Raw genomic sequence first — 12,018 nt, 5'->3', positions numbered from 1 at the left:
ACGTTCTTCCGACAATGTCCACGTCGTCAGCGAAGCAGATGAACTGGCTGGACTTATTGAAGATCGTGCCCCGCATGTTAAAGCCCGCACTTTTCATAACACCTTCTAGCGCAATGTTGAACAGGAGGCAGGAAAGACCATCGCCTTGTCGAAGTCCTTTGCGAGTAAATGAGTCCGATAACGCGCCCGATATCTTCACGCAGCACTGTACACCATCCATCGTATCCCTGATCAGTCTGGTCAGCTTCCCGGAAAAACCGTTTTCGTCCATAATCTTCCATAGCTCTTCACGGTCAATAGTATCATAGGCGGCCTTGAAATCGATGAATACGTGGTGCGTAGGGACTTTTGGAGGATCTGCCGCAACGTGAAGATTTGGTCCACTGTCGATCGCCCGTCCACAAAACCGCTTGCTAGCGGCGATAAACGGCGAAAGATGATCTGGGAAAGCACTTTGTATGCCGCGTTAAGAATAGTGATCGCTCGATAGTTCTCACATTCTAGTTTGTCGCCTTTTTTATATACTGGGCATATTACTCCCTCTTTCCACTCCTCCGGTAGCTGTTCTGAATCCCAGATCCTGACTATCACTCGGTGCAGACAAGTGGCCAACTTATCCGGGCCCATTTTGATAAGTTCCGCTCCGATACCATCTTTCCCCGCTGCTTTGTTGTTCTTAAGCTGTCGGATAGCATCCTTAACTTCACCTATCGTGGGAGCTGGCATGCCCCTCTCATCCGCTGTACCGACGAAGCCATTCCTCCTGCCGCCTTGGTCCTCCGCCTCTGCGCCGTTCAGATGTTCATCGTAGTGCTGCTTCCACCTGCTGCTTCGGCCGTCACCAGTGAGCCCAAATACACAAACTCATCGACCACCTCGATTTCGTCACCGTCAATCTGAACTCAGGGTGGGAGGCTAACATTGTCTTCCCTAGAACCTCTTCTTAAATTGTATTTCGTCTTTGATGCGTTGATGGTAAGTCCAATCCGCCTAGCTTCAGCCTTCAGTCGTAATTGCCGAGATTCAAAGGAACTCGAGAGTGTCCCGATACTCGAACAACGCACATCACTCGATCCATCGTCGCCTTGAGCAATCGCATCAGAGTTTATCCGGAAATCCGTACTCGTGCATGTAATCAGATGATGCTCCTCTCGAATACAGGAATGGACCTCAGTTGAAATACGTAATGCTCTCTGTAGAATGATTGTCATCCCTAATTGAAATGCATATGGTATTGATTCAGTCCCATAACGTAAATCATACAAAACGATGATGTAAATAATTCTATGATGTAAATATTTGCTTATCTGAGCTGACAATGGAGGTGGAAATATAGTCATCGCAATCACAGGTGGTACGAACATTGGTAAAGCGTGGGAACAGAAGATTGTCTATTTCGTGGTGAAGGAAGTTTCCTCCTCCAACAAACGATTTTTGTATTGGCTGTTCGTGTCTATTCAATATGGAAATGTAAACAATTGAATTATAAATCTAAATTAAACCATTTTCAAGTCACCATATTCTTAAATTGTTGTCCTGTGAGCGCTGTATGTTTTACAGCCAATTTGCAAATAAATATCATCCATTATTTGGATGACAGTCATATGGATGCTCATCAGCTGATGATCAGTTCGAGCGATGCTATAATCAGTCGAAATATTACGGGTGTTTTCGTTCAGTGTAGAGAGGGTCTAGTATAAGAGAGGAGCGGATTCATAACAAACTACCTTGGCAACCTATGTCTAGGTGATTTCTAGCAACTTTTCCAATGCGCTGCGCTGCTCGATAGGTTCTGGCTTGGACAGTTCGTTTGGTTCAAAACCAGCCAGTCCGCTCTTCTCTTATACTAGATCTTCTCTACACCAGACGACAAGTTGCCATGAATACACTATATAACTATCATGACAAGTAACGGTGACAGCCGTTGCTTATAAGAAAGGAACATCGCGAAATCTCGACCAGCAATACAAAAAGGTGAATAAGCTTTTGTAATCAAACTTGCAATGCTCTTTCCTCGTGAACCAAACCTTGCCTTGCCAAACCATCAGCCATCAGGTAGGGGAAATTCTCTGCTATTCGATAGTGGTGTTCGATTGGTTAGCTTCGGTTTGCGAGATAAGGTCATTACAATTTGTTTGATCCGCCCTTTTGTATTGTTGGTCGAGCTCGAAAAACTTTGTTCTAAAACAAATTTATAGATATAGTTGGAAGTAGTGCTTAACAATGACTTCTCCCGATGATTACTAGGAAATCAAGGCACACCCACACAAACCAACATAATAACCATCATGTAAAGGAAGTCTTCTAGAAATATTAAAAAAGAGGAACTGCATTCTTCTTTGACTTGGGTATAGTCGCTTCGAGATCACGGACTACGATTTGGACAACCCTGACATCCGGTGAACATAAGCATCGACACGGCATCTATGGTTTGGTCACGTTTGTCAACAACTTCAGTTCCAAAAAGTTTATTACAGTAAAGAGTTGGAATAGAATTTATCTGTGCCTGTTTGTCCACATTCAGAACCATACGCCCCCAACGACCACTCTCCAGAGCTGTAATCTTGTAACCAAACTTGGAAGCATGGGTGCAAGTGATTTTGATCGATTCTCTTCATCTTTCGTTAATAACTCGTTGATTACCCTTTGCTTTCAAGGTTCTGACATTGACAAAGTACGCAAAAGGAGAGTGTCGCTACTTGATAGCAAACTACTCATGAGGAGTCTGTGTAGCTTACCGGCGTGTGCAAAAATGAAAGAAAATCAAAATTTCATTTTGTGATTGTTTCCCAAACACAGACATCATATTGAAACAGTATCGTGATTATGCATTGTAGCATTCTCTGTAAATTACAATTGGTACAGTAATAGTACGTACGCTGGTGTAGTGACTGGAGGTTCATCGTCAAACGAGGAAGCGGTTGAGATCCTGGAAAAAGAGGTGGTAGTGATAGATGTGACGTCTTCGGACGCCGAGGAGAACAGTGAAGAGGAAGCAAACGCTGCTGAGAAACAGCAGCCGCCTGTTTTCAAGTGCAAAAACGATGCTTATTACTACTACAAATTCAGGATAGTGGACTATATCGAGACGGAGCGAATACAGGACGAAGAGAAGGCTAAGCGGCTGGCGCTGCTGAAGGAAAAACAATTGGCAGAATCAAGGGATTTATTAAATTATGTAATGGTTCTCTGCTCCGTGGAGTCCTTTTGGAAAGAGCGATTTCGATGTTTCGATTTGAATGGTCTGAGGTTTCATTCGAATAGAGGATGATGTTTTGGTACAGTGTAGGCCGGCTAATTTTTCAAAAATCAAATTTCACGTGAGTTCCAAAGAATTTTTTCGGACTTTAGTCTTAAAAGAAGCGCATGCGTTCTAATTGTTGGTAGGTACCTCGATGTATAGAACTTGTACCGGATAATCTTCGTAAAATCAGGGAAACCTCTAAGCTAAACTAGGAAACCCGTGCGACCGTGTTTTAAGTTTGCTGTTTACTAAAAATTAGGTCCTAGAAGAAGTTGGACACCAGAAAGTTTTTTTTAGATGTGCCATAACGATATGAGAATGTTGCGATTACTGATTTGTGATTACCAAGGTACCTCTATGAAAAATGATAACCCAATACTCACATAGCCATGGTACGAGCCCGGACTGCCCTTGGACGTGTTGAAATTATTGCTAACGCCGAGTCCACCTCCTCCACCGGACGAAGCCGCCGACGCACCGCTTGTATCGTTCCTACTAAAACTACTATTGGCCGAATCTAGATTACCCCCGGAGGACGATGCGATCGAGTTGTCGAGATCGCCCGCAAAGTCCCCATAATTGGATGAGTTGAGCGCTTTGGTTACCTAGAATGTTGATTGCTAGTTTTGAAGTGCTTTGCTATAGTTCAAAATAGTTTACCTTTTTCCTTAACACGACTGCGTCGTCTATCGAAGAGAGACTCTCGTTCGATTGCCCGTTGGACATTGATTTGTCTGTAATTAGAATAGGTTGTCGATTGAAAAACAAAACTGACTGATTATTTCAAGTAGCTTAGGAAGTACCTGCAGCCGGTGGTCCTGGCGGTGGTGGCAGCTTTGGTCTATTGTGAAAACTTTTATCAACGGGCTTCAATTGGGGGATTTCTCCCGCCGGTGGAAGGACTAGTTTTGCTCCAGCTGTCAATGAAAAACAAAAATAAAATCAACTACGAAGTGAGAAAACCCCCGAAGCAACTCACCTAAATTTCTACCCAGCGATTCCCCGCTAGGCGAACGCTTATGGCCACCGGTGAAGGTACTCAGAAAGTTCGGATCCCTGTTGGCTTGGATGTATCCCTCGAACCGTTCGTAGATCTTGTTGTCGAAGTGCAACTGTTGGGACGAATTAGATTTACCGCCAGCGGACGAAGCCGACCCACCAACGCCGACGCCAACTCCACCTCCTCCGCCGCCACCGCCTCCACCTATTCCTCCTCCACCACTGTCCGACCCTCGCAGGTGTGGCAGTGTACTGTACATTTCCGAATGATGGTGATGAAGATGATGTGACGATACTCCGAAGATCTCGCTATCAATGTTTTGCGAATGGCGCGGAGCATGCGGTAACGTTCCGTAGGTGGTTGGCGGAGGAGCAGGTGCCGTGCGCTTCTTCAGGGAACCAATGTTAACTGTTTGAGAATGGTAAAATGGTTAGTCAATTCGAATCGATTGGTCGTATCCGATGATAATGAACTTACCGGAGGAAGACTTTTTACTCTGGGAACTAACGGCAGCGGCCGCAGCCGCCGCGGAAATCTGTGCTGACGCTTGACGAATAATACTGCTGGAACTGCTAGAATTAGGACTAGAACCACCGGCAGCCGAGCCGGCTCCCGATCCGTAGTGCGACGCGAACGCTCCGGCATACTGCTTGGGACTAGTACCGGACGAGGGGATCGGAATTTGCCGCTGCTGATTGCTGCCACCACCGGGAATTTGCTGAGCACCGACCAGATTCGGATTACAGCTCGAACTGGGACTGGAACCGCTCTGGATTGAATCACACGTAGAGGACCGGGACCGAAGTGCCACTGGAGAATCACCCCCGACGAAACTGGGTGGTCGCGAGCGGGACTTTCGCTCGTCCATTAGCACCGTATCGTCGTCGGAGAAGTCCGTCGAGCCGTCGTCATGGATGTTCCAGTCGGTGTTGATGTGATCGAAGGCGCTCTTCTCGCGCTTTATGGCATGCTCGATCTGGCGGGTAGAAGTCAAATTTAAAATAATAGGTTCCTACCAAAAGGCGGATCAAAACACTTACCAACTCCTTGCAGGACTCGTGGCCCATCTCTTTGGCAATGTCTAGTGCGGTACGGTTTTGGGAATTTTTAATCTCGTAATCACAGCCGGATCGCAGCAGCAGCTTCATGCACTCCCGCCGATCGTGCAGGGCGCACAGGTGGAGGGCCGTATTTTTGCCGGACATGTCCGCCGGCCCGGGAGGGTTCGTCTGTTTGTTCAGACCCTGGGTGGTCATGTTCTGGATGAGGAAATCGACTATGTGCAGCGTCGATCCCATCTCCCGCAAGACGGACAGATGGAGGGCCGTTTCGCCAAAGTCCTGAGGCGGAAAGGATGGAAGGAAGTGGTTGGGTGATGTAATTTGTAATGGAAAGTAAAATGGAGTTTAGTCGACTTGTGTGTAAAGTAAACGACACCGAGGCCTGACTGGTAAGGTAAATTCAATGTTAGGTGTTTTCAGCATTGGCCAAAACACAATAGGTCTAAACGTAAACGTCGAAGGTTTAACGGTTGAAACACTAATTAAGTTTCCCGAGCAAAGTCGGTTAACAAAATGAAAGCAAATCGATATTAAAGTCTGCAGTTCCTATCATAATGAAAACTCATTTTGATTTCAATTGTCGCGACAGAAGTCTGATATCATATTGTGCTTTCATTATGCAGTCAAGACTTTTTAAATCAAAGCAACTTAACTTGAAGTTCTTCTGTTAATTTCTTGTTTAAAATTTAGGTCATTTTAGGTCATTCGTGACTAGCCCGAGGTGACATTTGAGCTCAAATCTTTCAGCGTGAGAAGCATGGATGCTAACCATTTACGACAGGCCCGTATTCAGTCAAACATTATGAATGCAAAATCAGTAATCAAATTGATTTCATTGAAAGCAGGATTAGTTTTCCGTTTGATTCAACAGTGTAAAATTTTGCTCTCATTTTTGCTGTGTTAACCGTTAAGTCAACCAAAATGAGATCAAATAGAGTATTCAAAATAAGTTACATCACAACAGCAAATTCTGATTTCAATTTGATCTCTAACTTTGCTCGGGTTGTATACTCAAGAGTTAACGTTGTGAACGCATTTATGAGCATGGAAAAGCTCGTGTAAGAGCGCCAATGCCAGAAGAAGATTTATATCACGTAATTAGTATGAGAAAAGAGCAGAGCAAAATCTATGTACGTTTTTACATAACATTAACATGAACATTGTTTTCAGTGTATATTTTTATCTTATCCATCACTCAAACAATAAATAACATTTTCAATGGAAAATATCCATTGGAATTACACATATCTTTCATGTGATGTCATAATTGGGAATCACGCCACAAAATCACATGAACCTTATGTGTACAATGAAATTTATGTGATTTATCACTTAGAACTCATGTGAATTTCAGATAAAAATCAATAATTTTGTTATTGGAAAAATGTCATGTGCATTCCAAATGGAAACTATATGAAAGATTTTTTCAGTGTACTCGGCTTGCTTCCGTTCAAATCAAAACGAATTTCCCCAATTAAATAATGGTTACTCACCGACGATGGTAACACGCAGGAAAGATCCGCTCCTTCAGCCCACACCTGCAGCAACTGACCGAGATCCGCATTGATGACTGCCTGTTCGAGATCGCTTCGCAGATCTCGATCGTCGGAGCAGGTTCGCATCACATATCGCTTGGCGATATACTTTGCTCGTATGAAATCGTACCGTTCCTCCCTGTGGAATACACCCATAGATGATAGTTAGTGTGGATTACAACTCATCCTTGACAGTACAAATCTTACATCGAACTATCCGGTGTCAGTTTCCCACTGCCCAACGTCGCTTCCATCACCTCGTTCAGACTGTTGTTTCCCATGGCCCGGGCGATCAGCAGCTGCGCCGTCGTCAGGTTGTCCAACGTTAGGCTCTGTATCCGCGAGTGGTGCACGCCCAGATCCCGATGCACCCCCGAACATTGGATGCACACCAGAATGCCAAAGTTCAAACTAATCCAGGTAACGTCGTTCTTCGACCCGCAATCACAGCACTGATCGTTGCCGGGCAGATTCTGGATGTACTTGATCACCGTCTTCTGCAGCTCGATTAGACTAGGACTCATCTGGGGGGTCGCGTGTTGGAATGCTTTGGTCAGTGCCTTTTCCTTGCAGTTCATCAGCACCGACATCCACGCCTTCTGGTCGGTTTCGTCCTCCGCTTGGAAGTGGTACGGTCGGTTGTCTGATTCAGATGGATTCGCAGTTAATAAACAACTATAACTCTTCCCAATTCCCCGCAATACTTACAGCTAATCAAATCAAACCCCTTCTTGTCATCCGACACCGGTTTGATCTGACAGGTGAGCAGATTCACCCGGGTGGGTGCTTTCGTTTCATCTGCATGGCAGATATCCAGGAACCCATCGGCCGTCACTCTACACCGTCGTTTTTGCCACACCCTCCGCACTTTGCCTTCGCTCTTCTTCAGCAGGTGCCCCGATCGAGTGATTCCATGGTTCTTATCACCTTGCAGCTGGTGTAGCGAATAGCCAATGGCACCTTTATCACTGGGAACGTTCTCTACCCGTTCGAAGTCCGGGGAAGACCGCAGGAGTGTTCTCAACTCCAGCAGCTTCCGTCGTTCTTCGTCCTGTTTGTGACGGATGGTTTGAAGCTTCACGCTCAGCTCCTCTATGTACGTGCCAAAATGAGCAATTGTCTTGAGGCCATCCTTGAAGTAGCTACCAATTAACGAAACAAAAGATGCAAATCAGTTTAAGATCAGTAAAGCGAATGACGTTCTCCTACTCCTCAAGAGAGCTGTAATCCATCCCTTTGACGGGGACGTTCAATTCGTAAGCCATGTGGCTGATCATGATTGTTTGTTGCAGCAAGGTTTACCTTGGACTGACTCACCCTCAGCCACTGGCTAGCTGATAGACCGACCCCGACAGCTGAATAAACCACCCTTCTTATCTTTCCCTCCTGTAGTCGGTACAGATAGCAAATCTTCCGAGAAGCAGGAGTCACAACACTGCCAAGCCCACTTACTTGTTTTGAGCGTGGTAGTACTCGACCAAGTGCTGCAGCAGTTCGATACCTTTCTTGGTCTTTATCTCGTTGAACTTTATCAGATACTGCAACAACAAGAAAAACTTGAAGATAGGTGCGTCCGGTAGAGAGAAAAAAAAATCAATGCAACTGAATTACAACTTACCTCGCACATTTGCAACTGAAACACCCGCCGTTCCTTTTCGATTTCCTCGGCAATCTCGGCGGGCGTCACCTCGGTTCGCATCATGCCGGCGTCCTTGGCCAGGGCCTTCTTCTCCTTCTCAATCTTCATGAACTTGGAATCGTAATCTTTGGCTGCTTTGTCGAATGGCCTCTTCATCTCGCCCTTCATTCCGCGCAGTTCGCTCTTGAGCAGCGAATCCACCGGGAACATGACGATGTTGTTGATGTTTTGCATCTAGGAGAGGCACCCGGGACGGAATTCAATTACACTGCCGCACGCGATTGGGGGATTAAGGGGGAGGGGGAGGGAGGAATCGAATTCGATACTTACCAGCGTTTTCATCAGGGCGCTGAGCTCTTTGGTGACGACGGAAAATTTCAGGAACGCTGCACCGATGTCGGGTTCCTCTTTGGACAGGGCAACCGAGCCGAGACGTTCCAGTGCCCGTACCAGACACATCTCGTTGTCTACGTGAGCTGGAAGAGATGGGATGGAGATTGGATGGAGATGTTAAGATTTTTTGTTAAAGGAGTTACACAAAGTAGATAATAATATGCAGGCGGATGCACACCGCAGTGAATCTGGGTTCAGCAGAGGTCGTTGTATGGATAATCGAATCAGTGCAGTTGGAGGCAAATATCAGCGACATATTTACCCAGATTCTCGTTTGCGTTCGAATCGGTTCTACCCGTTTGGCATAATCAGGGTGGTCACTGGATTTAAGAATTTAAATTCCGAGTTATCTAACATAGTTTTCCAGGTTTATGGATACATCTAAATATGATAAAGTACCCCAAGTTACATTACAAGATTTGAATATCGAAGTTTTAAAGCATTACCAAAGCCTACATCATGGTCAACAAGAACATGATAAAACCTAAATTGTTTCTTGGGGCATAGATTATTATTCCGGGTAGTTTTTGACCTTTCGGAATGCAGTCTGCAGTTATGAGATAAAAATACGATGTTTTCAAAGGAACTCAAAAGAGAAATGCAACGAAATTGCAAGGAGAATCATTGACAAATAAAAAAAAGAACTTAAAGGAATTTAAAAGGAATTCTAGGATGACTTGATACTGCTAAGCTGAATTTCAAGGGAATTTACTGGTATACTGGTATTTGGTATTCATTGACTACGAAAAAGCTTTCGACCGTCTCAATCACGAGAATCTGTGGGGCGCCCTGAGACGCAAGGGAGTCCCGGATAAAATCGTCAACCTCATCGAAGCGCAGTATGAGGCTTTCACGTGCAGAGTTCTGCATAACGGAGCCTTGTCCGACCCTATCCGGGTAGTCGCTGGTGTGAGACAAGGATGTATACTATCACCGCTACTGTTTCTCATCGTAATCGACGAGATTATGGTAGGTGCAATTGACCGTGTACCGAACCGTGGGCAGCTTTGGCAGCCTATCACCATGGAGCATCTCAACGACTTCGATTTGACTGATGATGTTGCTCTACTAGCACAACGGCGCTCTGATATGCAGAGTAAGCTCAATGACCTAGCCGAACGCTCCTCTGCGGCGGGTCTCACCATCAACGTCAACAAGACCAAATCGTTGGATATCAACACGGGCAACCCTTCCAACTTTATGGTAGCGGGGCAAGCAGTGGAGAAGGTCGAAAGTTTCCAATATCTTGGCAGCCAAATAGCGTCGGACGGCGGGACCAAGAGCGACATAGGTGCACGAATCAAGAAGGCTAGGACTGCCTTTCCGAGTTTACGAAACGTATGGAGATCCAACCAGATAAATCAACGCACCAAAATCCGAATTTTCAACTCGAACGTGAAAACTGTGTTGTTATACACCAGCGAGACGTGGTGTGTATCAGCGGAGAACACATAAAAGCTGCAGGTCTTCATCAACCGATGCCTGCGGAATATAATTTGTGCCTGGTAGCCTCACAACCAGGGCCCCACAAAATCACTTTCAATCGAAAATCGTCAAGCGACGATGAAGCTGTCAACCATCACTTTTAATTGAAAGTCATTCTGTCTTCTCTTCGAGCAGATCCCCGTCAACATCAACAGAACCACTTTCGATCAGTTTTCATGCTGTTTATATTGGCTTGACTCGTGTTCATTTCTTCTTTCAATGTCAAATGATCTTACTTTTGCATTTAAGCGAAGCTGTTCGATCCAAATTCGCGCAGTTTTTATGACTTTTGTTGATTGTTCAATCGGTTCATTTAAGCGAATGCGCATTGATCTGTGCACGTGGATGTCAAATTTATCATTGTCGGGTGATTTTTTTTACTTATCAATATGGGTATTTTTTCAATCGGGGTGACGTCTAGAGATCGAAAATTGGTATGCGACGCCATTTTTAAATCCAAGATGGTGGCTTCCAGTTTAAGAAAAAGTGGGAAATGCTATCAAATACTTATGAATAAAGGTATTTTTGGAATCGGGATGATGTCTAGAGGATGAAAATCGATATCCGACGCCATTTTGAAATCCAATATGGCGGCTTCCGATTTACGAAAAAGTTGAAATACAGTCAAATACACATCAATATGGGCATTTTTGTAATCGGTATGAAGTCTACCGATCGAAAATTGATATGCGACGCCATTTAGAAATCCATGATGGCCAAGATGGTGGCTTACAATTTCAGATTAAGTGGGAAATACTGTCAAATACTCATCAATATAGGTATTTTATGAATGGCGTCTAGATGCCGGAAATCGATATCCAACGCCATTTTGAAATCCAATATGGTGGCTTCATATTTCATGGAAAACAATATCCGGCGCCGTTTTGAAATCCATGATGGTGGCTTCCGGTTTGAGAAAAAGTTGTAAATTCTATCAAATACCCAAACAAACGGTTTGTTTTAGAATCAGGGTAGTGTCTAGAAGGCGGAAATCGATATCCGACGCCATTGTTTAATCCAAGACGGCGGCTTTCAATTTGCGGAAAAGTGTCAAATATCCTAAAATATGGTTATTTTCAGAATGGGGATGAGACGTAGATGTCGAAAATTGATGTCACACCGTCTTTAAATCCAAAATGGCGGCTTTGGTTCAGAACTGTGAAATACTGTCAAATACCGATCAGTGGGTGTTTTGAAATCGGGCTGGCATCTAATAGCCAGAAATCGATGTCCGACGCCATCTTGAAATCAAAGATGGAGGCTTCAGATTTCAGAAGAAGTGTCAAATAGCCTGCAAATGGCATCGAATATCGATTTTCAGCATCTACGCGTCGTCCTCGTTGCGAAAATACCCGGATCTAAAGGTATTTGATACTTTTTGTGAAACCCGATGGCCGTTATATTGGATTTCAAAATGGCATCGGATATCGATTTTCGGCATCCACACGTTGTCTCCATTCCGAAAATACCCATATTGTAGGGTATTTGACACTTTCTGAACCCTGATGGCCGCCATATTGGATTCCAACATAGCGTCGGATATCGATTTTCGTAATCTACGCGTTTTCCCTGTTCCGAAAATAATAATACTGTAGGGTATTTGACACTTTTTCTGAAACCCTATGGCCTCCATATTGGGTATCGATTTTGCGCAGCCACGC

General features: G+C 44.7%; 1 protein-coding gene across 2 annotated transcripts in view; it reads right to left on the bottom strand.

Annotated features, from left to right (window-relative positions):
* Asap (ArfGAP domain of ASAP) overlaps positions 1-12,018 on the bottom strand; it is a 480,120-nt gene that overhangs the window by 4,222 nt on the left and 463,880 nt on the right. Inside the window, exons 4-15 of one of the 2 annotated variants that reach the window (XM_065228429.1) lie at positions 8,810-8,955; positions 8,459-8,713; positions 8,293-8,378; positions 7,549-7,982; positions 7,048-7,483; positions 6,799-6,979; positions 5,285-5,584; positions 4,722-5,220; positions 4,224-4,652; positions 4,048-4,161; positions 3,905-3,978; positions 3,628-3,849 (exon numbers count right to left, since the gene is read on the bottom strand). In XM_065228429.1, coding sequence (XP_065084501.1) covers positions 3,628-3,849; positions 3,905-3,978; positions 4,048-4,161; positions 4,224-4,652; positions 4,722-5,220; positions 5,285-5,584; positions 6,799-6,979; positions 7,048-7,483; positions 7,549-7,982; positions 8,293-8,378; positions 8,459-8,713; positions 8,810-8,955 — 3,176 coding nt within the window. Of the gene's footprint in view, positions 1-3,627; positions 3,850-3,904; positions 3,979-4,047; positions 4,162-4,223; positions 4,653-4,721; positions 5,221-5,284; positions 5,585-6,798; positions 6,980-7,047; positions 7,484-7,548; positions 7,983-8,049; positions 8,200-8,292; positions 8,379-8,458; positions 8,714-8,809; positions 8,956-12,018 lie in introns of those variants that run through there. The other variant, XM_065228435.1, reaches the window with a different exon arrangement.

The sequence above is a fragment of the Ochlerotatus camptorhynchus genome, unplaced genomic scaffold (genome assembly GCF_037179485.1).
Source record: "Ochlerotatus camptorhynchus isolate MF236.1 unplaced genomic scaffold, CSIRO-AGI_Acam_v1.1 ptg000023l, whole genome shotgun sequence".
NCBI classification, from domain to species: domain Eukaryota; kingdom Metazoa; phylum Arthropoda; class Insecta; order Diptera; family Culicidae; genus Ochlerotatus; species Ochlerotatus camptorhynchus.
The sequence above is the reverse complement of the archived record's forward strand: the minus strand, read 5'-3'. Positions and strand labels throughout refer to the sequence as shown.